Source organism: Trachurus trachurus, assembly GCF_905171665.1.
Source record: "Trachurus trachurus genome assembly, chromosome: 24".
Classification (NCBI taxonomy): Eukaryota; Metazoa; Chordata; class Actinopteri; order Carangiformes; family Carangidae; genus Trachurus; species Trachurus trachurus.
In genome coordinates, this window is record NC_139910.1 from 21,722,906 (window position 1) to 21,748,169 (window position 25,264).

The 25,264-nt window shown below is 43.4% G+C and overlaps 3 protein-coding genes across 4 annotated transcripts in view; 2 read left to right on the forward strand and 1 right to left on the reverse strand.

The window, feature by feature from the left end:
• Nucleotides 1-2,307: 2,307 nt before the first annotated feature.
• Nucleotides 2,308-4,140, reverse strand: rhov (ras homolog family member V). Its single transcript, XM_084000503.1, has 3 exons — nt 3,820-4,140; nt 3,224-3,282; nt 2,308-2,812 (listed from the first exon to the last, which is right to left on the reverse strand). The coding sequence occupies exons 1-3, from the start codon at nt 4,022-4,024 to the stop codon at nt 2,366-2,368; spliced, it is 711 nt and encodes a 236-aa protein (XP_083856629.1). The 5' UTR covers nt 4,025-4,140; the 3' UTR covers nt 2,308-2,365.
• A 506-nt stretch (nt 4,141-4,646) lies between these two features.
• Nucleotides 4,647-11,407, forward strand: vps18 (VPS18 core subunit of CORVET and HOPS complexes). The gene is made up of 9 exons (XM_084001015.1): nt 4,647-5,056; nt 5,211-5,352; nt 5,918-6,009; nt 6,330-6,580; nt 7,067-7,420; nt 7,949-9,211; nt 9,934-10,143; nt 10,239-10,475; nt 10,574-11,407. Exons 1-9 carry the CDS (start codon nt 4,954-4,956, stop codon nt 10,868-10,870), a joined length of 2,949 nt encoding a protein of 982 aa, XP_083857141.1. The 5' UTR covers nt 4,647-4,953; the 3' UTR covers nt 10,871-11,407.
• Nucleotides 11,408-12,391: 984 nt separating this feature from the next.
• ino80 (INO80 complex ATPase subunit) overlaps nt 12,392-25,264 on the forward strand; it is a 47,826-nt gene continuing 34,953 nt past the window's right edge. For both annotated transcript variants that reach the window (XM_084000650.1, XM_084000651.1), the window contains exons 1-20: nt 12,392-12,520; nt 14,091-14,152; nt 14,362-14,553; nt 14,995-15,152; nt 15,288-15,355; nt 15,555-15,701; nt 15,814-15,934; nt 16,065-16,270; nt 16,399-16,452; nt 16,565-16,768; nt 16,952-17,156; nt 17,646-17,713; nt 17,821-18,042; nt 18,383-18,463; nt 18,881-18,976; nt 20,428-20,487; nt 20,628-20,770; nt 21,848-21,932; nt 22,179-22,296; nt 22,526-22,611. In XM_084000650.1, the coding sequence (XP_083856776.1) occupies nt 14,402-14,553; nt 14,995-15,152; nt 15,288-15,355; nt 15,555-15,701; nt 15,814-15,934; nt 16,065-16,270; nt 16,399-16,452; nt 16,565-16,768; nt 16,952-17,156; nt 17,646-17,713; nt 17,821-18,042; nt 18,383-18,463; nt 18,881-18,976; nt 20,428-20,487; nt 20,628-20,770; nt 21,848-21,932; nt 22,179-22,296; nt 22,526-22,611 (2,274 nt within the window). In that variant the 5' untranslated portion in view covers nt 12,392-12,520; nt 14,091-14,152; nt 14,362-14,401. The remainder of the gene's footprint in view (nt 12,521-14,090; nt 14,153-14,361; nt 14,554-14,994; nt 15,153-15,287; nt 15,356-15,554; nt 15,702-15,813; nt 15,935-16,064; nt 16,271-16,398; nt 16,453-16,564; nt 16,769-16,951; nt 17,157-17,645; nt 17,714-17,820; nt 18,043-18,382; nt 18,464-18,880; nt 18,977-20,427; nt 20,488-20,627; nt 20,771-21,847; nt 21,933-22,178; nt 22,297-22,525; nt 22,612-25,264) is intronic.

The following is a 25,264-nucleotide window of genomic DNA, read 5'->3' on the forward strand; positions in this document are numbered from 1 at the left end:
TAGAGCAGCACATGTGATAACTACTCCCTGAAAGTCCAGAGATAGTTCACGAGTCCACTTGTGTCAGATGACAAAACGCCACAACACTTCCCCTGTGGCCTCTCCATGTGAGGTCAAAAGGCCGAGGAGGAGGACGTTGTGTCTTTGACCCACTGATAACAGCCGTTCAAACAGAACCCTGACACATGACTGTGTGACGGACAGCGCACTGACTAATGGCAAACAGATTGCTGATGTATTGGGGTGAGTGCATGTTTTTTTTTTTTGTGCATATCTGTGACTCATCCACCCTGCTCAGAACAAATAGACTGTTGGGCCTACAAGTGTTTTGCAGCTCTCTGTGCTCCATCCCCATGTGTCCCGCTGTCACGTTCACCCAAGCCTAAAAACAAGCTGAGCTGCCTTTTGTAAAAGTCATACAGGCTGTTAAAATTCATAAACAATGCGCCAGCTCCATTGTAAAAAAAAAAACAGCAACTGCTATTTAATTGTAACCAGTGAGTCATTCTCCTCTGAATGTCACTCTCCCATGTCTCTTTGGAGCAAGACACAACCACACAAAGCAATCAGTCACAGCGTGGCACTGCCAGACTCCATCAGCAGTCATGTGGATTGCATTAGAATTGGTGGCACAGCGTGAGGCCAGAGGTTACTTATCATATCCTTGGGACAGGGAGACGGTTCAGGAAAGGTACCTGGCGTGGTGATGAGGATTATTCAGACTCCTGTGGAGAGCTGCGCCGCTGCTTTTCAATGCTTTTGGTGTCTCTTTGTAAAAACTCTTCCCTGAATGTAAAGTAGCTGCTTCTATCAGATGCGATCGCAAAACATCGCCATTCTAAAAATACACATAACACAGGAGGTATAATTTCCACTTCATTTATTTGCATCACATCCCTGTGACATGTGCTAAACAGTCACATGTTAGAGAGGATATGGATATGGATACAAAATAGAACAACAAAGAGTTTATGGAGTACATAGATGCATTTAAAATCCACATCTTATCTGATATTTCATAAACATATACACAACAAATAAACTGTTTTTAACAAACAGACTAGAATATACATTAAACTGACTTCTACAAGAAGCATAGTGAATCTTTGCTCTGTCACATATATCCACCAGATTATTACACTGCGTTTGAAAATATGATCTACTGCTGTGCAGATGTCACAGGCACAAAGCTCCTTTACCTACACTTCCATTCACACAGAGGCTGTTTAGCATCTATTCAAGAGAAAGGGAGTGTATTGAGCATGTAAACAAAGAGGGGTGTATAAAAAAAGCCAGGCTGATGGTGGAGGTGGTGGGAGGATCAGCAGGATGGAAGTGAAGCCTCCTGCAGTGCTTACTTTTACAGATGCAGATTGATGAGACAGGAACAAAAAGCCAAAGGTTAGAGTTCCCGTGGAAACCTTTCACATTAGACAAGAGGATTTTCAAATTAGTTCCTGCGCTGATCTGAAGATTCAAAAGAATGATCTGTTTCTGATTTGCCACAAACAAATGCTCCGCCTGTGCTTCTTCTTTTTTTAAATGTTAAAAGAGCCGACAGGACTCAATGACTGACAGGTCAAAATGAATGTTGGTGTTGATAAGTTTGTCAGCTGAATAATTTAAGGTCCGGTAAAATATCCACCCAAACCAGCCCGGGGAGCTTCCATACACACACACACAGGTAAGAATGTGGCACATTCGCACTGCAACCTGAACTTGCAGCTGCTGCATATCAATCAGCTGCAGTGGCAAAACATAAAACAAAGAAGTGGCTGACACCCATCTGCTCAGATACAGCCAGACACTTTCTGTTTCACTCTCCCCAACGTTAAAAGGCTGCAGTTGCTAACAAAGCACACCATGCAAATTCATTGAATTTACATGATGCCCATGGTTTGTCTCTGTGGCTGCACATTCAGCAGGTTAACTCGATATGTTCACCTCCTCCAGGTCTCAGTTCAACATCACATCCTCTCTAATGGTTCACCGGCGATTCATATTCATGAAAACAGTATTCATATCTCTTTTTTCATATGTAAACTTTGTATTTTCTGTTTGGAACAATGATTAATTTGAATATTATGCAAACAACATTGCCTCTAATGGGTTGTGTGATCAGACCCTGGCTGAGAATAACCCACAATCCTCTCCGTTGTCTCCACTGATGTTCGTTTCCCAGTGTCCACTGCACCAATCTCTCGGTTCCCTTGCGCAATTTGGCATCCCAGTGTGAAATAAAACCAAATACTTAACAGGGACAGATGCTTAACTACCACCAATGGGCTTGTGACATTAAGTGAAAGTAAAGAATTTAAATAAATTAAGATGTTTGTTCTCAACCCACAGGGTTAACAGTCAGAGTTCAGATGAAGCAAAAGAACTTCTTCCAGCTGCACCTGGAGAAAGCTTTGGTGCGTCTGTCAGAAAACCTCCTCTTCTTGGTTTTCCGTGTTTTGTTCTTAATGGCAGCAAAGATGGCTGCGTCGAACGCCTCCTTCAAGTTCTTCTGCGTGAGCGAGGAGCACTCGATATAGTCTGCAGCTCTGATCTTGTCCGCCATGCTCCGTGCCCGGGAGCTCAGAACCGGTTTGACATTTGACTTGTCCAGGTTGATGAGGACGTTCACGTCCAGTAAGAGGTCCGACTGGGTCCCCACGAGGATGATGGGAGAGGACGGGTTCTGAGCCCGGATCTCTGGAACCCACTTCTTGGTGATGTTGTGAAACGACGTGGGGTTGACCATGCTGAAGCACAGGAGGAAGACGTCGGTGTGGGCGTAGGACAGAGCCCTGAACTCATCAAACTCTTCCTGGAGGGAACATGACAACAAGAAACATGAGTTAGTGTCAATCAAATGATGAACACTCACATGAGTGAGTCACTACAGCATTAGAAAAAGATCATCCATCTAAATGCATTGTGAAGCCTTGTTACTGAGTCACACATCGGATTAGGCAACAAGCTTGTGACACACTTTGTACCGTCATAGCTTATCTGTCATAACATTAAATTAATTAGTTTATTCAATTAATGTTGGTGGTTTGATGTTATATATTATGTGTAACAGATTTAATTATCAATAATTAGCCTACTTGTTACAATGAACTCAACATCTGAAAGCTGAAGACATTGGGACTACACAGTGAGAAATCACATAGCCCGTAAAATGGTCTTCTGGTGATTGTCTACATTATGTTATGTTACAAACAAACAGTCTTACCTGTCCAGCAGTGTCCACAAGCTGAACTTTAACAGGAGCTCCTTCTACTTGGACCTGACCTGTTGGAAACAGAAGAGATTGATCAGTCAGTTTATTTCAGAAAACACATTACACTCGTAGATAGATAGCCTTTATTGTCATTTCACAAGGTACAACAAAATTGAGGATTATTATTATTATTTTAGATAGATAGATAGATAGATAGATAGATAGATAGATAGATAGATAGATAGATAGATAGATAGATAGATAGATAGATAGATAGATAGATAACCTGTAAGGTGCGACACACTGAAGAACAAACATATGTTTAAATTCTACAAGTCCTGCTTCAAATGAAAGTCTCGCCTTAGAGTCTGTCAATGACAGGAAGTCCAACACTCCCAGAGAAAACCTTCACAGCAGCATTTGTTTAGTTTCAAATAGGCTATAGGCCTATTGAATATACCTGTATGCAGTAACATTTCATTTTTTTTTATTATAATAGTTTATAATACACACTATTGAACCTAACATAGTAAATCCCTATAATATTATACTTTCTCAAAATGACCTTGGAGGGTGTGTAAATGCAAGAGTGGGATGAAAACACTGACCAGAGAAGACATCGAAGCCGGTCTGTCTGTACTCCGCCGGGTATCCGTTGGAGGTGTAGCTGACGACCATGCTCGTCTTCCCGACGGCTCCGTCTCCGACCAGCATACAGCTGATTACCCCGGGCTCGAGCTCATCCTCCCGGGTCAACCCGCAAGCGGAGGGGACTCGGGACTCTTGGTAGAAGTAATCCATCTGAGGTGGCATGTCGAGCCGCGCATTAAACTTCTGACTGCAAACTCTGTCCTGTCTGATACTGTGTGAGGGGACTGGATACCTGGATACTGAGAGGCAGCTGAGTGATGAATCTCACATACCTGCAGGCTGACGGTCTCTTGACTGATAGCGACATTTGGGGAGGTGGGGTAGTTTCTAGTGCGCGCAGACAGGTTGTGATTTGCATAGACACGCCCACCGAGAAAAGAAAAAGAAAGTCACAGATCTCTCAGATAGGTCTTCAAATTTCTGACTTTAATTTATTTCAAATTTAATGTAAACTTAGGTATAATATAATCATTTTGTTTTTCATGTTTTTATGCTATCTGCAATAGTCATTGTTGAATATAAATTAATTTCATACAGAATAACTTTGGATAATATAGAATAACTTGCCAGTACAATACATAACGTATAAAGTAAAATAAGGTAAGAATCGCTTTATTAAAAATTAAAATTCATTTGTCTGGCAGCTAATTATCAGTAGGTTAATTCTTGTAATAAAAACATCACAACAACGAACCTGTGGTGTAAATCTGGACAATCAGCGCCCCCTGGTGTCGCAGACTGACACTACACTGAATGTGAATCACATGACTCCGTGTCACCTGACTATCCGAGTCCACCCTGTGTTGTCGTGCGGTTGGTAGCTAGGCTAACAGCTGTTGTGATAATATGAATGGGATTGTATGTATACTTTATTTTTCCTGAGATAAAAATCTACACTTTTGCTCTCGGTTCAGACGCTCGTGCGGGGCGGAAGTGCGCCGCTGAGCAGGGGGGAAGCTGGGATAGCTAGCAGCTAGCCATTTAGCCTTTTAGCCATGTCGTCTTAGAATTGACTGTTCGCCTTCAGTCTTTTATCTGAAGAGGACTTGTTTACATGCGTTGTAATCAGCTGAAATAAGCTTTGCCTCACCATGGCTTCAATTCTTGACGAGTACGAGGACCAGCAAAACACGAGGCAGAGTGCGCAGCAGCACAGCCGCCTGTCAAGCACCAACATCGGGATAGCACATTCAGGTGGGTCGGTCTCCTCTCAAGTCATGGTCTGTCTGATATAATACATACATAGATACACTTTAGGGCCGTTAATGTGTTATAATCGCTATTGACCAGACTATAATTATTATTGTTAGACTGTCTTTGTTAACACAAACATGTTCTTTCACGTCAGGTTTTGTAAATGTGAGACTTGAAGAAGAGAAACCGATATTCAACAAGCAAAGGATCGATTTCACTCCGCCGGAGAGGATCAACCACCTCGCAGTCTGCAACAATCAGCTGTGCATGAGTCTGGGGAAGGACACCCTGCTGAGGCAAATAACACCGTCATACACGCCGTGCTAACGGTCACTGTGGTTGTGTGGTTCAGATGGGCGTTGGAGCTGATGTCTGCTGCTCTTCACTGTCATTAGGATTCATTTCCTGTTGTGTTCTTACCTTATTTCTTCCAATCGCTGTGATTCATTCCTGGCAGATCTTTAGCCAATTTACTGCACCAGACACCCACCACATGTTTGTCTGACAGATTGTGATAACTGAATGGATCGTTTTGCAGAGGATGCTCCATCCATGAAAAACTGTTTATAAGATGAAGAGTGACAATTTCACTGAGAATCAACTGATAATTTTTCATCAGTGAGCCATGTACAATTGATTTTTGTGCAGATTTATGGAGACTTCCACACATGTCAGACCAATAGAATTTGCTTTTAGGAATTCCGATCTCTTGTTATTGATGAACTTATTGTGTATTACTAGTTAATGTTTGGAAAAATGTTCTTCTCTTTTGAGAACTGCGCCATAAGTGAATGAGTAAAAACTGATAGAAGAGTTGTTATTGCTGATGACATTAATGTGTTCATGTCCTGGTGTATGCAGGATTGACTTGGCCAAACCGGATCAGCCGAACCAGATTGAATTAGGAAGGAAAGATGACAATAAAGTGCACAAGCTGTTTCTGGATCCCACAGGTGAGGAAAGCCACAGCTCAAAGTATTCAGATTGTCTTCTACATACACTGCCCACAGGCCACATTTATATGACTTACGGTAGTCATTGTTGGTTATTGTGTTGTAACTCGCGTCGTAAAATATATGGGAGTGTTGAAAGTCATGAAAGTTCTGCATGTTATGGGTTAGTTTGGATTCATGCAATGTATCTGAAGCTACACTGACATCAGCGACCCAAGGTTGATGCTACTGCATAATTTATAACATTAATCTTGCAGTGTTGTGGTTATGACTTCTTACCAACAGCAGCTGTATCCTCCTCCATATTTTTTCCACCACAGGCTCCCATGTGCTGATCAGCCTGAGCACCAGTGAGTGTCTGTACCTCAACAGGAACACCCAGAAGGTGCGCAGTCTGTCCCGCTGGAGAGGCCACCTCATCGAGAGCGTGGGCTGGAACAAGCTGCTGGGCAATGAGACCAGCACCGGGCCCATCCTGGTTGGCACCAGTCAAGGCATCATCTTCGAGGCTGAGATCTCTGCCAATGAGGGCAGCCTGTTCAACACCAACCCAGACCAATACTTCAGACAGGTCAGGGGATGCTCAGTTACCTGAGAACGCAGTGTATTGCAATAAGCCAGTGGTTCTCAAAGTGGGGTCCTTGAGAGTGTTCAAGGTGGTCCCCAACTTTTCCTTGAAATTTCTCAAAATTTTTCTAGAAATTCTATGACTTTTTTTTTCCAGAAATATTACATTTTCTTCCAGAAATGTCTCTAAAATCATCCACAAATTCACGCCAATGGTCCTAATTTGAATATACATTGACTAAAAAAGTAACATTATTCAGTCTTAGAACAAATATTTACGTATTTCTGATGTGTGTTTCAAAATTTTGTCCAGTGGAGGTCCGTGGTCTAATTTGTGTCGGTTTAGGGGATCTTGATGTGAAAAAGTTTCAGAACCACTGCAATAAGCAATAATATGCTATAATTGGTGATGATGCTAGGTTTGTCCCTAAACACCGACCTATATACTTTATTTCTTCCTAAACATTCCCATGTTTTTCTGCTGAGGCAGGTCCACTCCCTGGAGGAGGATGGGAGGCCAGCTCCTGTCTGCTGCCTGGAGGTGGAGCGCGGCCTGGAGAACAAGTACTTCATCATCGCCACAACGCGCAAACGCCTGTTCCAGTTTGTCGGTAAGGTGGCCGAGGGCTCGGAGCAGCAAGGCTTCAGCTCCATCTTCAACCAGAACCAGGACCTGTTGCCGAGCTTCCAGGAGTTCCCGGCCAACATGGGCTACAGCGAGATCACCTTCTACACTTCAAAGCTGCGGACCTCTCCTAAGGCGTTTGCCTGGATGATGGGTAATGGAGTCCTTTATGGTCAGCTGGACTACGTCAGGCCTGATTCCCTGCTAAGTGATGTGCAGGTAAATGTCTGTGTAGGAGAATCTCCAGATATCTCATCAATGTTTAGTTCTATGGACCCGTTTACAGCCTACGTCATCGAAAAGCTGTGCGTGCAGTTTGGTAACAGCAGTACTATTTTGCCCCAGCCATTCTGTCTACAGCATCAAAATGTTGGGTTGTTGTGTTACAGTGGGTGATCGAGCACCGGAGCAACCACATGATTGGCGCCTCTGGTATCTGAAGTTCTGTAGCCTTCGTGACCGTAGATAATAGTGATTTGTATGCTCATACACGCTAGGTTTCTCCACCAAATACATGTCACAAATAGTATACAGATCTGAAAGCCGGCTGCCATTTGATAAATTAGGTTTATTGTGGTAGCATTCTCGATCTTTGCTAGATAAAACCCTATAGCTGACAAGCTGTTATACTTCCGTTACCCGAATGCGTGCACAGCTCACATTCGTCATCATTGCTTACAAACAGTAAATGGGTATATAACCTCATTTCTCCTACTTCTCCATATTTCCTTCCTCACAACTAAACAGGTATGGGAGTACACCGCAGATATCGACATTAATCTCAAGAAGCCCATCTCCATTGTGCTGACCCAGTTCCACTTCCTCTTGCTGCTCCACGATCGAGTGAAGGCCATCTGTACTCTGAATGGACAGGTGGTATTCGAGGATGTGTTCCCAGATAAATTTGGCCCTCTCAAGAGGATGATCAAGGACCCGGTGGGCGGGTTGGTGTGGATCTACACCGAGCGGGCAGTCTTCCGGTACCACATCCAGCGCGAGGCCAGGGACGTGTGGCAGATGTACATGAGTATGAATAAATTTGACCTGGCCAAGGAGTACTGCCGCGACCGGCCTGAGTGCATGGACATGGTGCTGGCCAAGGAGGCTGAGCACTGCTTCCAGAACAAGCGCTACCTGGAGAGCGCCAAGTGCTACGCGCTGACACAGAACTACTTTGAAGAGATAGCGCTCAAGTTCATCGAAGCCAAACAAGAGGAAGCCCTGAAGGAGTTCTTGCTGAAGAAACTAAATAATTTGAAGCAGAGCGAGAGAACGCAGATCACCCTGCTGGTCACGTGGCTGGCCGAGCTCTACCTGAACAGCCTGGGACAGCTGGAGAGTGACGGCAACAGCATCATCTTCCAGGAGACCCGCGATGAGTTCCGCCAATTCCTCGGCAGCCCGAAACACAAAGAGTGCCTCTACAACAACCGCAGCACCATCTACGACCTTCTGGCAAGCCACGGCAACGTGGACGACATGGTTTACTTCTCGGTCGTCATGCAGGACTACGAGAGGGTGATATCCCACTACTGCCAGCACGACGACTTCAGCGCAGCTCTGGATGTGCTCTCCAAGCACTGCGACGAAAAGCTTTTTTACAAGTTCTCCCCCGTCCTCATGCAGCACATTCCCAAAAAAGTGGTGGACGCGTGGATTCAGGTGGGCAAGAAGCTGGATCCGAAGAAGCTGATCCCGGCTCTGATGAACTACAGCCAGATGGGCAGCACCCAGCAGATCAACGAGACCATCCGCTACATGGAGTTCTGTGTGTATGAGCTCAATGTGACAGAGGAGGCCATCCACAACTACCTCCTGTCACTCTACGCTAAATATAAGCCGGACTCTCTGCTGTTGTATCTGGAGCAGGCGGGGACACACGCCTCAGAGATACACTACGACCTCAAGTATGCTCTCAGGTTGTGTGCTGAACACGGTTACCTCCGGGCCTGTGTCCTGGTGTACAGGATCATGGAACTGTATGAGGAGGCAGTGGATCTTGCATTAAAAGTAATTATTTAATTATTAAGGGGATATTTCAACATTTTGGCAAACTTACCTATTGCCATAATCCCTGTAGTAGGAGTAGGTTAATTACCTTTTATTGTGGGTGCAAGCTGTTTTTAGATCATCGGGACAGAGACGCGAGCTGCATGGTATTTCCACGTTTCCCTCATCAAACTAAATACACAATCCAACAACTCCAAAACGCTCTGGTGGACAAGTTGTTATCTGCACATTCACCACGCTATGAAATAATAACGTATAATTATGTAACATTACGACACATGAAGCAAATACTCAGAACTACTTGTTTTTGAAATCACTCCGCCCAGCAGCCGTGTCTGGGATGTAGTTCTCGTTATGCATTTATTTGCCTCGAAAACAACTCCGTCACGTAACGTTACATTATTATTTCATAGCGTAGTGAATGTGCAGGTCACAAATTGTCCACCAGAGCGTTTTGGAGTTGTTGGATTGTGGTTTTAGTTTGATGAGAGAAACGTGGAAATACCATGCAGCTCGCGTCTCTGCTCTGCTGATCTAAAAACAGCTTGCACCCACAATTAAAGGTAATGAACCTACTCCTAAGACTATAGGGATTGTGGCAAGAGGAGAATTTGTCAAAATGTTGAAATATCCCATTAAAATTCTTTACAGATTATTATCAAAATTTCCTGTTGGCAAAGTTTGACAGTGCAGCTAAGTTATTATGTATTTATTACTTACAGGTAGATGTAGACTTGGCTAAATCATGCGCTGACCTGCCAGAGGATGACGAGGAATTGAGGAAAAAGCTTTGGCTGAAGATCGCCCGGCATGTGGTGCAAGAGGAGAAAGATGTGAAGAAAGCCATGAACTGTCTGTCCAGCTGCAACCTGCTCAAGATAGAAGACATCCTGCCCTTCTTCCCAGACTTCGTCACCATTGACCACTTTAAGGTTAGTCACCTAGTCTTTACTTGCATGTTTTATTTTTTTTAAGGAAATCTGTCATTGTCACTACATATTATTATCTATTTACTCTGGTTCCTCAGGAGGCCATCTGCAGCTCCCTGGAGGAGTACAACCAGCACATCGAGGAGCTGAAGCAGGAAATGGAGGAGGCCACAGAAAGCGCTAAACGCATCAGAGAAGATATTCAAGAAATGAGGAACAAATACGGCGTAGTTGATTCCCAAGAGAAGTGTGCTGCCTGTGACTTCCCATTACTCAACAGGCCCTTCTACCTATTTCTGTGTGGACACATGTTCCACTATGACTGCCTGTTGCAGGTAAGCATTTCATTGAAAATCAGTCAACTCAATTAAAAAAAAAAATCCAGTATTTATTATAATAATGTTACTCATATGTTCTTTTCTTTATCTTATAGGAGGTGAGCCCTCACCTGACGGCCTACAAGCAGGGCCGCTTGGAGGAGCTGCAGAAAAAGCTGGCTGCAACCACACAATCCTCCAAGTCACGCCACCGCTCAGTGCCCAAGGACGAAGGAGACACTTCCAGCCTGGGAAAGGGCACTGCAGGAACAAGCCGGGAGCAAATAAAATCAGATATTGATGACATCATTGCATCTGAGTGCGTGTACTGCGGTGAACTGATGATCAAATCCATCGACAAACCTTTCATTGATCCAGTGAAATTTGAGGAGGAGAAATCCAGCTGGCTGTGAATGAAACCTCCTCTTCTCCCAGGGTGGAAAACTTGACACATTAACAGCCCACTATCTGTATGTTAGTGAAACTGCATCACCCACATGACAGTCAGTCAGTGGTACTACTGATTTCCTCTTGGCAGTGCCTATATTGTGTCGGCTTCAGTTGCTCTCTACAGAATGCACCTTTTTTGTTGGCAGTATTTGAAGCTGATGTAAAGACCTTTGCACTTTGTATGGGAGCATTTTGTTAAAGGTGGATATGAATTGACAAGTAATATAACACCAGGGCTGTTCAGCGTATACATGTGCCTGCACCTCTAATTATTACAGTGGTAGAAAGGTATTCAGATAATAACTGCACTATATCTCTGTTAATTGCATTAGCTAATGCTCTTGTTTTGGCCAATAAACATAACATGCACTTAGACGATTATCTGTGTCTCCTTAACCGAGATCAACCGCTCTAATCTACAGCCCTGTGTTAATGTGAGACAGATTAACAAACTGTTATTTGTTATGTTTGCTGTTTTGCAGATAAATTGATGCACATTAAAGCTTGACCATACTGATGGACTGATTATTTTTATTTGTTAAAGCACAATTCATTTTTAAGAAATAAATTCAGCTGTGGCTGAGGAGGTAAAGCAGGTGGTCCGCCCATCAGAGGGTCCTGTGGGTTCACTTAGCTTCTCCAGCCCATATGTCAGAAGTGTCCACAATCAAGATACTGAACCCCAAATTGCCTCTGATATATCATTGGTGTGTAAAAAGTGGGAAAGCACTATGTGAATATGTGAACATGACTAGTAATATAAAGTGCTTTGAGTGATTGTCAAGACTTGGAAAGATCATCCTTCATCACAGTTCCTCAGAAAGCCATCTACAGCTTAGTATAAATTAAAAGGGGGCAGAGGCAGGATATGAACCATAGTAACACACAGGATAAGATAAAACAAGGTAATTAGTGGTTTGGGTTCAGGCTGTGCTTTGACAGGAAGGTCTGAGCCTGAATCACAGTGACAGTACCATTATGTCTCTACCAGCTTTATGATTTTCCTGAAAATGTGGTCTATATCACAACAAAGTGCGTTTTTAAATGTCTTCGTATGAATAACTTTGTCATGTATAACCATTCCTGGACTTAACTGTCGCTTAATTAAGTCAGAAAATAACTTTATGACTGTCATTTTTTGTGGGGATCCAACTGCCTCACTTCACTTAAAACGGTGTTTCCTTCTGATGACGTAAGACGTAGCTCGGTAATCTTCGCAGTGGGCAGACACTATTAATCAACATCGGAAATTCATCGATGCGTTTGTAATAGTTGTGCATATATGATCCCAAACGGCTTATATGGCAAAGATGTATCTCACTCTTTCGCCGAGAGATAACAGTGAGGTTTATTATCGCATTTTCGTCCTGGGAGAGCTCGACTAGCGTACATCCCTCTCTCTGCGATTGATTAAAACGCCTGCTCCTTGCTGTACCCTCGCCATGGCGTCGTGTCTCTGCTCTCTCAGTAACAGAAAGTGGCCGCCTCTCTGCTGTTGCTGCCGACTCAAAGCTCACAGACTCGCTCGGCGCCTCAAACCGCCATTTTGGAGTCAGAGAACTGAGAGTCGGCAGCAGCGACGAGAGAGACGAAAAGGGGGACACGGGGCCGAGGTGAGATACTCCGTGGTGGTTGTTATGGCGAAGGAGCAATGGGGGAAGATGGCCGGGAGGGAGAAAGAATTAAAACATGGGGATCATTCGTTCACCAGGCAACCAAGTCCCCGCTCGCGTCCGCAGTCAGGGTACGGGAGGCGCGGGCGGCGGGCCTGGCTGCGGCAACTAGCCAGCTAAAGAATCGACATTAAACCAATATCATATCTTAATACATTGTTTAGGAAGGAGGTGGTGGCCTTAAAGAGACAGAGTCGATTTGAATACTTCATATTAATGGTGTGAGAGGACGTCTGAGTCAAAACGCCTTAGAATGTCATAAGCTAACATTAATGCTGGAAAGCTACATTAGACAGGAGGTAGCAGGGAGGCAGTGTCCCTGTATCAAGGCGCGGAGGCTAAGCTAAACAAACACCAAGGCTAAACGGTGAATTAACCGTGGTCTACATATGCTAGTAAGCTGTCTGCAAGTGCATACCAGCACCTTGACCCTTTACAATCATTGATCGGAGGCTGCTTGTGCTTACATAGCGAGGCAGCTAACGGTCGTTAGCTGGCCAGCTACAATCCAGTGCACCATCCAAGGTTAGCTAGCAAAGACTAGCGAATGCTGGATATGCTAGTTAGCTAATGATAACATATCGACATGAAATGCGGCATAACACAGCTCTCAGGTTTTCTTCATCTTAAATATCAGACCAAACTCTTGTTTGTCCATAGACTCAAGATTCAAGATACTTTGTTGTCATTGCACTGGTGAAACAACACAACGAAATTTAGTTTGGGCAACAATCCATCCATATAGCAGCATTTGTTCCTACACATTTATTATTCTATACATAATGTGATGTCTTTGTTGCAAAGTGTGTTAAAAAATAACCTTAAAATTAAGCCTATTAAAATAACCTTAAAATAGTCAGAATAACCCTTCCCCCCATAATCATAAAAATAAAAGAATAGAATAGAGAGAATATTGCACTGCATATTCCTGGGTCCACTGTCAGAGGGAAAAAGTTCTTTCCATTTGGCTCCATGAGGGGCAATGAACTTGTTTCAGAAAGTCTGAGTGGTAATTACAAAGGGCAAGTTGTATAACTTAACCATAGCAGTGTTACTATCGTAATAATCTCTGTCCACAATAGAATAATAAGTTGTACATTATAGTCATTTATCAAAGTATTTACTCATACATTTCCCCCGTCCGATTTTTAATAATCTAAAACCAAAGTAAAATAGTGAGCTGTATAATTGCCTGACATATCTTCACTGGATTTATAAAGACATCCTATGAAGTAGATAAAGAAATAACTCAGTATTCCTCAGTATTAGTGTGTATATTACGAAAGTGATCACTTACTATAAATCCATAGTTGTGAATGGTGAGCTGTATTTATTTGTTCATCTTTTACATTTTTATATGAATGGTCCCTTATTTGAAAGCCACACTCACATTTTCTGTAAGTCATAATAATAACTCCTTATAACTTGTGTAAGCACATCAGCTTGACATAGACACTTAACACTTGTCATTTCAGTATCAGTGTATGATGGCATGTTTTGTGTTTTACAGGGTTATTTCACTTTTGATCATTAATCTTGGAATCGAGAACAATGACATCCTTTACTGAGAAGGTAGGTCCTCTACATGTACTACTGTTTTGAACAACAATTAACTAGATGGTGCAAAATTGTTGTTTCTTTACCTCCGCAACATCCAAGATGAAGATGTGATGATTGCTTTAAACAAAGGCGAATATCTCCCGTATACAGTATTTGAGTAGTTCTGAAAATGTGGATTAGCAGTGAACCATTTGCTCATCCCTTTCCCTTTGTCTCCTCAGTAAAAGTTCCTGCCCTGCTGGGCAGAGGTGTCTGTGCTGCATGGCGTCAGGGCAGGGTGGCCGTCTGGAGGTTGGGGCATCAGGGAGCTCCGGCCTGGCCAAACCTCTCTACCTGCAGCGCTTAGAAAGATCCCTGAGGTTGGACACTTTCCTGCGCCAGACCGACACCGTCTTCAACAGAGACATAACCAGGTACAGACGGGAGGGAGAGCTGGGAGTGGACACAACATTTAGCTCTACTCAAGCTGCTGGTTCCTGCCAAGGCTCGGTCTAGGATCAGTTTCAGTGGGTGTGAGACTTTGAGACAGCTCCTGCTTGGATGTAGGGATTAGTGCTGTAAATGCAATTTTGTTGTTACTGGGTTGTAAGCTGAACCGATTGCAGCTAAATGGATTAAAAGCGCATTCTAGCAATATTTCATCCTGTTTGTAGACTAACTGTGAAATTCCAGCATGACTTATGCTCCTATCTTTTTTAGATTACATCCAGTAGATCAGGTGGTTAATATTCTACCAAAATATGTCCCTCTGTCTGGATTATAGTATTTATACTGTCAGATGCACATCCAAAGAACAGATACCAGATACAGGATGCAAATTGTAGGCTCATGGATGCATATTTCTGATATTTTAGCGATGACAGCGATGACAGCGATGATGCACTGGGGACGGGACTATCCCTGGACGGCTCCACTCAACACGCAACTTTGACAGTGAAGAGTGAGCCATGTGAGCAGGTGGATGGGTTGGCAGAGGGCAAACCCCTCAACGGGGTTCTGCTGCAAGGTAAAGGTAAGATACATACATTTATTAATAGTGTTAATATATTACTACACAATCATTTCTTGCTTCTGCCTGTCGCCTTGTCATCGTGGATGTGGTCAGGTCATATGTGTGATGCCTCTCTCTCTCTTTTAAACCCAACAGACCAAAAGGCAGATAAAACAAGTCTCTATAATTTCTCCAAGCTGAAGAAAAACAGGAAGTGGCTTAAGGTATTTAATAAACATGCTCCACATCGCAGTGAATAGTTAAGCAATGAATGAGTAGATGATGATTACTAGTTGCATCCCTTTGCTGACATTTTCCCCTGCAGTACCTCTTTGTTTACACCATTTCATTCCTGTTTTCCTTCCCTTTCTTACCAACTACCCTCAGCTTCCTGTAACCACATTCTTCTCCTGTCTCCTGCAGAGCATCCTGTTGACTGATGACACCACAGACTCGGACACAGACTCCGATGACTCTGATTTCTGTTTATCCCGGGAGGAGCTGCATGACATGCTGAGGCTCCATCGCTACACCCGGCAGCATCAGAGCAAGTTCCACTCGGACCGGGAGGTAGACGCGCTCATAAACACACTGCTTAGAAATATTAAGGCTACTATTGATTTATGTTCTTGAAATGTCATTACTATATTTATTTTCCTGTTTGTATATATTTGCCCCGCAGCTTCACCAATATCAGTACTACAGCACTGGACTCCTTTCTACTCATGATCCCTTCTATGAGCAACAGCGCCACCTACTGGGCCCCAAGAAGAAAAAGATCAAAGATGAGAAGAAATTCAAGGGTAAAAAACAAGACAAATCTATAGCCATTATTATATCAACACAGCAGGGGAAAAGAATGGGCAATTACTGTGGAACCAACAAGATTTTTTTATTTTTTCTTACATTTTTGTCCTTTTTTCCCCCCTCTAGCTAAATTAAAAAAGGTAAAGAAGAAGAAGAAACGTGGAGAGGGAGAGTTTTTAGACGAGGGACGTTCTTATGTCACCAAGATCTTTGCCAAGTTTTCCCATGATGCACCGCTGCCCGTGGTAAAGAAGAAACATCTGACTATTGAGCAGCTGAACGCGCGGCGGCGGAAGGTGTGGCTCACCATTGCCAAGAAGGAGATCCCCAAGGTTAGAATGCATGACAACAAACAGTCAAAAATGAACGCGCATACATTTTCTGTTTCTGTGAAATGTTCAATAACATTTTCTGAAGTTCATTTCTTCTAATCGTCCCATTTATTTCATTTTTGCATTAGACTTTCAAGCAGAAAACATCTGCCAAGAATCTAGTGCTGACCAATGCTAAAAAGGTAAACCGTCCACTCTGATGTGTTTCAGAGAAATTGTATCACACTTTCCAGCTGAGAGTTGACACTGACTGTGAAGAGTAAATCATGGCTTCCTCTGTTTTGCTTTTACCAGCTGGCTCATCAGTGCATGCGAGAAGTGCGGCGTGCAGCTATCCAGGCTCAGAAGAACTGCAAAGAAACGTTACCCCGAGAGCGACGCCTCACCAAGGAGATGATGCTGTACTGGAAGAAATATGAGAAAGTGGAGAAGGAGCACAGAAAGAGGGCAGAGAAGGAAGCCCTGGAGCAACGTAAACTGGACGAGGAAATGAGAGAGGTAGATGGATTAGTGAAGTCGGTCATTTGTCTTTTGCTGTCTACAGCTGATTATTATTTTTTTTCGGTACTACCATAATTATAACCTGTCAAATAAAGCTAACAAATGATTTAGTTCAAAATTTTACTACACTGTGTTAGAAAATCCTAGATGGTGACGAATGCCTTTCTCCGTCTCTCGCAGGCCAAGCGTCAGCAGCGCAAACTGAATTTCCTCATCACCCAGACGGAGCTTTACGCTCACTTTATGAGCGGTAAAGCCACCGCGGGGGGTCCAGGGGGGGAAACGGCTCAGGAGGAAATTCTTAGCAAGCTCGAAGACACTGGAGCTCAGAGACAGATAGACATCGGAGGAGGCGTGATGGTCAACATGGGACAGGAGGACTATGGTATGAACATCTCAGTCAGGTTTGCAGTGAATCAGTTGGTAATTGAAAGTCAGTTGACATTTATACATCCTGAGTCTCTCTGTGGAAATGTTGACCAAGTTCTCTGGAGCTACATATCGAGTGTCAAATTAAATGTCACTGGGCCCAGTTATCATTGTATTTATTGCCTCTTTAGCCAGTTTCCTTTCTGTAGATTATATTTCATGAGTTTTCCTTCCTGTAGTTTGAGCCAGGGGCTACTGAAAATATCAAGAAAGTCACTTAGGGGACGAGCGTTTGCCAGCGCACAGATTACATACCACTGCCAATAACAATCTGTTATTACTAATGATATTTTAAATTTGTTCTCTGATGAATTAGAAATACACAGTAATATTTTCCCCTAGAATCCCAGTGATGTTTCTGTGTGTTTGGCAGGATGCTCTTATAGTGGGGGAAAAAAAAAAAAGGTCTGATGGTTTTATGAACAAGTTAATGATGTGATTTCAGATAGTGAATACTACAAGTCTCAGGCCTTGAGGAACGCCAAAGAAGCCTACCAGATTCATCAAGAAAGAGTAAGATGATGCAAACGCAGCCTCATGGGAGCATTTACCCCCCCCTCCCACACACACACACACACACACTGTGCTAATATCTGCTAATGCTAACCTCTCCACCGTAGACACGAATGTTTGATGAGGAGGCAAAAGACAGCCGCTGTGCGTCTCTGCACGTAGCTGTTGGCCCGTCCTCAGGTCTCGGCTCTGGGTTTGGAGAGAGCTACAGTCTGTCCAACCCGTCCATCCACGCCGGTGACGACATTCCTCAGCCCACCATCTTCAACGGCAAACTCAAGGGATACCAACTTAAGGGCATGAACTGGCTGGCAAACCTCTACGAACAGGTAACATATGTCTGATTCTGACCTGCGTATTTTCTGTAACCTTTATTATCTTTCTGAAATATTTATGTGGACCTTATTATAGAAGTTTGGAAAAGTTTGAGGTTATGAATTGCTATTCAAGCGTTAGAAAGACTTGGAGTTGTTCACTCTTATGATGTGAAACCATTAGCTACAGTGTCATTTTTGCCAAGCAGCGGTTGCATCGATTCCTAGTTCAAGATTTATGAATAGAAATTTATTTTACAGTCAACGCAGGATATTTTTTGGAAGTCAAAGGACTGTGCTTATTTTTACCCACTGAGTGATTTATTTTCTCCTTTGTTTTCTTATCTCTCTTCAGGGAATCAATGGAATCCTGGCAGATGAGATGGGGCTGGGGAAGACAGTGCAGAGTATTGCACTTTTGGCTCACCTAGCAGAGGTGAGAGAGCACTCCGGGCCAAAGGGCTTCGTTTGCCACACAGCTCACAAAAACTGAGCGGAATATTTGATTGTCTCTGCTGTTAGTACGTCCTTGTGCACCTGCATCCTTTAAATAAGTTCTGAGTTTCTGGCCCAGCTTTTTGCAGGTGTTGGAATATTTCACCCAGTGAGACAGATGAATTATATATCATTGTTGTGAGAAGCCCATTCGGTCCCCGAACTCCACAGGGAGAAAACGTGGAATTTAAGGGGAAATTTGAGCATTTCAGCATTGAACTGTCGCTGACAGGAAGATGTATGAGCGTGTTCCTCCGGGGCTTCCTGTTATTGGGTGCCCGGCGCTCGCACAGGCACACACAAAGACCACCTGTTTCGGCGGCTGACGGCGTTTTCTCTTTTTTCTGTTCCTGCGCAGAGAGACAACATCTGGGGTCCGTTCCTGATCATCTCTCCCGCGTCCACGCTCAACAACTGGCACCAGGAGTTCACCCGCTTTGTGCCCAAATTCAAGGTGAGAACCAGGCAAGCGCCCCACCCAGCGGAAACACCTGCTAAAACATGTCTGAAGGAATCCTGCCCTCCTCTGGTCTGCTGCTATTTTGTACTCCTCTAATAAACCCAGTGCTGGTTTGCTCAAGCGAGAAATGCTGTTTAAAGGGATAGTTCAGTATTTTGGAAAAATTATCCTGTTGCCATAATTCCTATAGTCATAGGAGTAGGTTCATTACCTTTAATTGTCGGTGCATCTGTGAGATCCGCAGGGCAGAGCTGCTAAGTGCCTGTCCCTCATCAAGCTCATTAAATACACAATCCAACAACTCCAAAACGTTTGGTGGACAAGTTGTGAGCTGCACATTCACCACGCTATAAAATAATTATGTACTATGTAACATTAAGACGCATGAAGCAAATATTCGGAACTACTTGCACTTTTGAAATCCCTCCGCCCAGCAGCCATGCCTGGAATGTAGTTCCGGCTGCATTTGCCTCTAAAACAACTCTGTCTCTAATGTTACATGATTATTTCATAGTGTGGTGAATGTGCAGGTCACAACTTGTCCACCAGAGTGTTTTGGAGTTGTTGGATTGTGTATTTGATGAGTTTGAAGAGGGACAGTGGACCTGTACCATTCACCCCCATTGTGTTTACTGAGCAGCTCACGTCTCTGCCCCGCAGATCTCAAAACAACATGCACCGATAATTAAAGGTAATGAACCTACTGCTATGATTATAGGGATTATGGCAATAGGCGAATTTGCCAAAATGTTGAACTATCTCTTTAACAACCGAAATCAGGTGCAAACATATGTGGAACTATCCATTAGGGGGCAGTATTGTAGCACAGTTTACATTAACACACACTTCAAAGATGTAAGTAGCCAGATTGTTGGGTGGCTGTTGTGAAAAAAACCTCTTGCATGCTTTTACAGGCTGTGTGCATTCTTTGAGAACATTTATCAAACACATCAATGTGTCAGCTGTGCTTGAGTGCACACACAAACACACACACACACACAATAACTCCTTGTGTTCAGCACTCAACTATGCCCATTTTCTTTGCTCGTTTGGAAATAAATCAATCTCAGTATGTTTTGCTAATGAGGTGTGAAAAGACCCTATTACACAATTTGAAGATAAGCTTCCTGAAAACTCAAAGCTGGACCGTCTGAAAACAATGGAATGCCAGCTTGCGTTGAGCGATGTAATGATGTGTAAATCTTTTCACATCGCATTCTATACCAGCAACTCAACAACTGAGGCGGTGATTCATACGTGATGCTATGCCTAAATGTTTCCTCTGGGTACATCAGCGGAGCTCTGGTTTCATTGCATTGCTCACTGCCGTACTGTGGAGCAGGCGTGGAATATTATAGATTAGATGAAACAGATTCACACGCACCATCAGTGCCTCTGAAATGTATCGACAGAGCTGACCCACTTCTCATTGATGCGTCCTCCAGGTGTTGCCGTACTGGGGAAACCCTCACGATCGCAAGGTGATTCGGAAGTTCTGGAGCCAGGTGAGGACGAGAGAGTTTCTCAAGATTGCCATGGCGCCGCCATGTGTGGCTTGGTCAGTAGAAGTTGAGCTCCCTTTGTTTTTCTTCATCATTTTAACCTGTAGCTCTGTGTCTCCCTCTCTTTGTGTATGCTTACGCAGAAAACCCTTTACACACAAAATGCACCATTCCACGTGGTTATCACAAGCTACCAGCTGGTGGTCCAGGATGTCAAATACTTCCAGAGGGTCAAGTGGCAGTACATGGTTCTGGATGAGGCCCAAGCCTTGAAAAGCAGCACCAGGTAACGTGTTAAAATACAACAGATAATAGATGGATGGATGGATGGATGGATTTACCACCTGCAGTCTACACACACAAACACACACACACACACACACACACTCAAACTATAGTCATAACACACTCAGCCTAGTGTCCTTTTGTACAGAGAGTTATATACATATCTTTTCTATTTTACTATTTAGCACCAAGCTACTGCTGGTTAGCTTAGCTTAGCATAGCATAGCATAAAGACTGGAAACAAGGGGAAGCAGCTAGCATAGCTCCTCCCGTAGATGACAAAATCCACCTACCAGTACCTTTAAAGTCCACAAGCTAACATGTTACATTTAGTTTGTGCGGATGGATGGATGGATGGATGGATGGATAGATGGATAGATGGATAGATAGATAGATAGATAGATAGATAGATAGATAGATAGATAGATAGATAGATAGATAGATAGATAGATAGATAGATAGATAGATAGACTTTATTCCAGACTGAAGACTTCCAGACTGCTTCCAAAGCTGAGATTTTTAGAATCATTTAGTCGACAAATAAACTTTTCTCAAAAGTTTCTCCAAACAGTTTGAAGAGTGTTTAGTTATATCGAGTTATGAAGATGAGTTTCAGGTCTGTATGTTGCGAACATGTAGAGAGGTTCAGCAGCTGTTGGAAGAGAGGAGCCATGCATTCCTCTACACATACTTCCATGTGCTGTGGGAGTTGATGTCAGTAATGTAAAGGAGCTCAATTTGTTATAAATTGGCCACAAAAAGCACAACAACCTTTTTTTTTTTTTTTATAGTTTGGAAATCAACAAAAAAAATTCGGACAGATTGTGTAAAAAAAGTTCTTGTTAATGTGTTACAACTGCAAAGAATGCATGGCTTCATGGCGCCCACTGGACGCCAACCAAAACCTATAAATCTCTTCAGAAAATGTTTTGAAAAAGTGTGTGTGTGTGAGGAAATTGTCATCCCACGCATACAAACCAGTTTGAGTAATTGTTGGGATTACAGTTCAGTTAAGCGTTAAATAATGATGATAAACTTGTGCAGCAGATCACCCGTCAATGTTTCTGTCTGGTTTCAGCGTTCGGTGGAAAATCCTCCTGCAGTTCCAGTGTCGGAACAGGCTGCTGCTCACCGGGACGCCCATCCAGAACACCATGGCTGAGGTGTGTGTGTGTGTGTGTGTGTGTGTGTGTGTGTGTGTGTGTGTGTGTGTGTGTGTGTGTGTGTGTGTGTGTGTGTGTGTGTGTGTGTGTGTGTGTGTGTGTGTGTGTGTGTGTGTGTGTGTGTGTGTGTGTGTGTGTGTGTGTGTGTGTGTGTGTGTGTGTGTGTGTGTGTGTGTGTGTATGAGAGAGAGAGTTGGTATGTAGTGACACAGATGTTGACAAGTGTATGTTATTACTGTCTCTCAGCTGTGGGCCCTGCTGCACTTCATCATGCCTACGCTGTTTGATTCCCATGAAGAGTTTAATGAGTGGTTCTCCAAGGACATCGAGAGTCACGCTGAAAACAAGTCGGCCATCGATGAGAGTGAGTACAACTCTGAGAAAAAGAAAACAATGCTGCTCTTGGCTGCGTGTTCGACTTCTCTCCCACTTCTCCAGCTGACAACACAAAAATGTGTTGTTGTATTTTTTTTCATTCTATTTGTGCAGAAAATTCTATTATTTGTGTGCCAGCACTGATCTCTGATTCCCGCTCACTGTTGCATGCAATATATTTTGGACCTAAACAAAGCTGTTTGAAATTTGTATTTCAGACCAACTCTCCAGATTGCACATGATCCTGAAGCCTTTCATGCTGCGCAGGATCAAGAAGGACGTGGAGAACGAGCTCTCAGACAAGGTAGAGGAGTGAACGCTCTTCTCTCTGCTCACTGAACCACTCTGCTCCACAATGACATGAACACAGTTAAATACAGACAAAAGTTCAGTTTCTGTAGATAATTTGATGGACAAAGGTGTAAAATCTCACGTCAATCTGATCAAATTAAACAAACAAAAAAGAAAATACAGTGCACTGAATGTTCACGCCTGTACACAGTCAGTACGTTTACATGACAGTTGAAAAAACAGATTTATTGCCCTAATCCGACTATAACTGGACAACTGAAGTGTATGTAGTTAGTCCGACTACTACCAGACTTCTCCAAATCTGACTAAAACACCCGGATAATGCGATTGGAAACCAGTTTTCTTCTGCATGTATACGCCTAAATCTGACTGAAACTGGACAATGCATGTTCGCATGCTTCACAACAGCAGAGACGGCACAAAGTGAAGCATAGAAGCCGGCCTGAAGGAAAGGAAGCCAGAGGTCCGACCTGTCCAGAGTCATTTGTAGCCTACAGACCGGCGCGTCCGGTCGAGAACTGTAGTTGAGAACTCCAAGTTATTTATTTTCAGTAAGGCCTATTTATTAAGTGACAGAAAAGCAGTGTTGGGCACGTTACTTTTAAAAAGTAATTGGTTATAGTTACTTAAACTTAGTTAGTAACTGAATTACTACATTATAAAAGTAACTAATTGCCAGGGAAACAGTAACTTACTTGATTACTCTTTACTGAGAAAAGTAATGCAATTAGTATCACCGTTATTTTATAACACCATTATTCCCATCATTGCAGAAAAGTCAACTGTAAATTGGGACAAGGACAGAATTCCAATCAGACGCTCAAATAGAGCCATGAGCATAGCTCGACTTAGCTGTGCATGTGAACATACTAAGTGTTTGACGTACTACATAATAAATACAGCATTATATTTAGTCAATACCATAAGAAGCCTGACTTGTTCGCTCCACCAGTCGTCCATTTGTCTTCTCATACACCAGTGTGACACAGAAAGTGTTGTAATACGCCTGTGAGCGATGCTGCTGCTGGCAGATCCTCCCGACAGATGTTGGACTGTGGGTCTCTCGCTGTCACACATACTCACTCATGCGCTGTGGGAGTCTCCATGCACAGAGTCAGAGAGGGATGGCAGAGTTCACCACACCCCCACATCTGTCTTCTTCACTTCCCCCTCGCACCCACACACAATCCTGCCAGCCCACTTTTAGTTCCCTTTCCCCTGCTCTGGTTGGTTCCTCTTGTTTGGTCGACCTCCTGTAGTCAGTAGTGACTGGTCAAGTTCGCTCACGGTTCATGGCTGAATGTTTTTTTATGGTATGTTGCTGCTCAGCTTTCACTGCTTTCAGCAAAGCAGGACGCCTGATAAAACCAGAGATTTTGATGTGTGTGTAAAGAATGTGGGTTGAGCCGGGCATGAAGTCAGCAGCCGTAATCCGTTTTTGGTTGAACCCATGTGAAAATACTGTATGTGTCTCAAAGGAGGAGCAATATGATGGTAAATCATAAAGTGGATAATTTTCTTTTGCTTTAGACTTACTTTATGCATGAGTCTTCTGTCCTAACCAGAACCAAGTGAGAATGAGACTGTTCTCATATTACAGATTCTCTCTTTTTTTAGTCTTCGCTGTTTACGCCCTAAACTTCTCCTGACTAATTCAAGACAATTTACAGACTCACTCGTTAATCGGAAATCACTTTTGCATCCTAAACATTCAGGTTTGAAGAAGAGAGCTAATCTCCAACCATAAATTCTCCAATAAAAGCTGAGTCTCACACCGGTCTCCTATACTGGTCGGATCTGGCTACGGGTTTGAGCAAATGGTGTCAATTGGAAGCCGGGTCTGTTTCTATTGTCTGCAAGTTCTTATGAATGTACAAAACCTCTCAAAGCCCTCGGTCGCCCAGTTTGAGCAGTTTCTAACTTCTTAATTCATGCTAGAGTTCTAAACGGGCCTTAAAATTAAGACCTGACCCGATCCGAGCTGCGGGTGTTGAAGCTTGGACCCGATGCGGCTGAACTCATGAGCAGTAATTCTTGGCCCGGACGCAGCCAAAAACAAAGGAAGCCCGTGGTCCGACCCGGCCGGAGTTATTAAATGTTTTCGACCCAAACCCGTCTGGTCATGTTGTTGGGGCTGGTCCGGCCCAATGAAATCTCCGACTGGAGCCTATGCAGTCAGTGGTCTGTATTTACAGGGTTATTCTGTTATTTACAGGGCTCCAGACTGCCCCTAACATTTGGGACTGTGCAAGTAAATTTTTCATCTACTTGCAAACAGCAAGATTTGCTGGGGGTGACTCAAAGAATCTGGAATCTGTCATTACAGGCCAGTGTGTGTGAGGATCTGCAAGTCGATTTACAGTGTGTGCCGCTAAACTTTCTGCTTTCACTCCTATAATTTTAAGTTAAGGGGCCACTGTGCTCCTAGTAAAAAAAAAAGTAAGTAAGTCTGGAGCCCTGAAAGAAGTGTAATTGGTGCAGTTTAAAGGGGCTACGAGGAGTTTTGGAAAGCGAAGTGTTTTCACACTACATTTCCCATGAGCCTCCGCGCACACGGTGAAATTCTTGGAACGGCGCAAGATGCACGAAAGCGAAAACATTTGCCAAGAATGTTTTCATTAATCAAGAATGAAAGTCGGAGTTCG

Coding starts and splice junctions, on each gene's coding strand:
- rhov (XM_084000503.1), bottom strand. CDS start 4,024: ATGCCACCTCAGATGGATTACTTCTACCAAGAGTCCCGAGTCCCCTCC. Junction 3,283..3,819: donor CGGCTTCGATGTCTTCTCTG/GTCAGTGTTTTC, acceptor TGTTTCCAACAG/GTCAGGTCCAAGTAGAAGGA. Junction 2,813..3,223: donor TTGTGGACACTGCTGGACAG/GTAAGACTGTTT, acceptor TGTTCCCTCCAG/GAAGAGTTTGATGAGTTCAG.
- vps18 (XM_084001015.1), top strand. CDS start 4,954: ATGGCTTCAATTCTTGACGAGTACGAGGACCAGCAAAACACGAGGCAG. Junction 6,010..6,329: donor GCTGTTTCTGGATCCCACAG/GTGAGGAAAGCC, acceptor TTTCCACCACAG/GCTCCCATGTGCTGATCAGC. Junction 7,421..7,948: donor CCCTGCTAAGTGATGTGCAG/GTAAATGTCTGT, acceptor ACAACTAAACAG/GTATGGGAGTACACCGCAGA.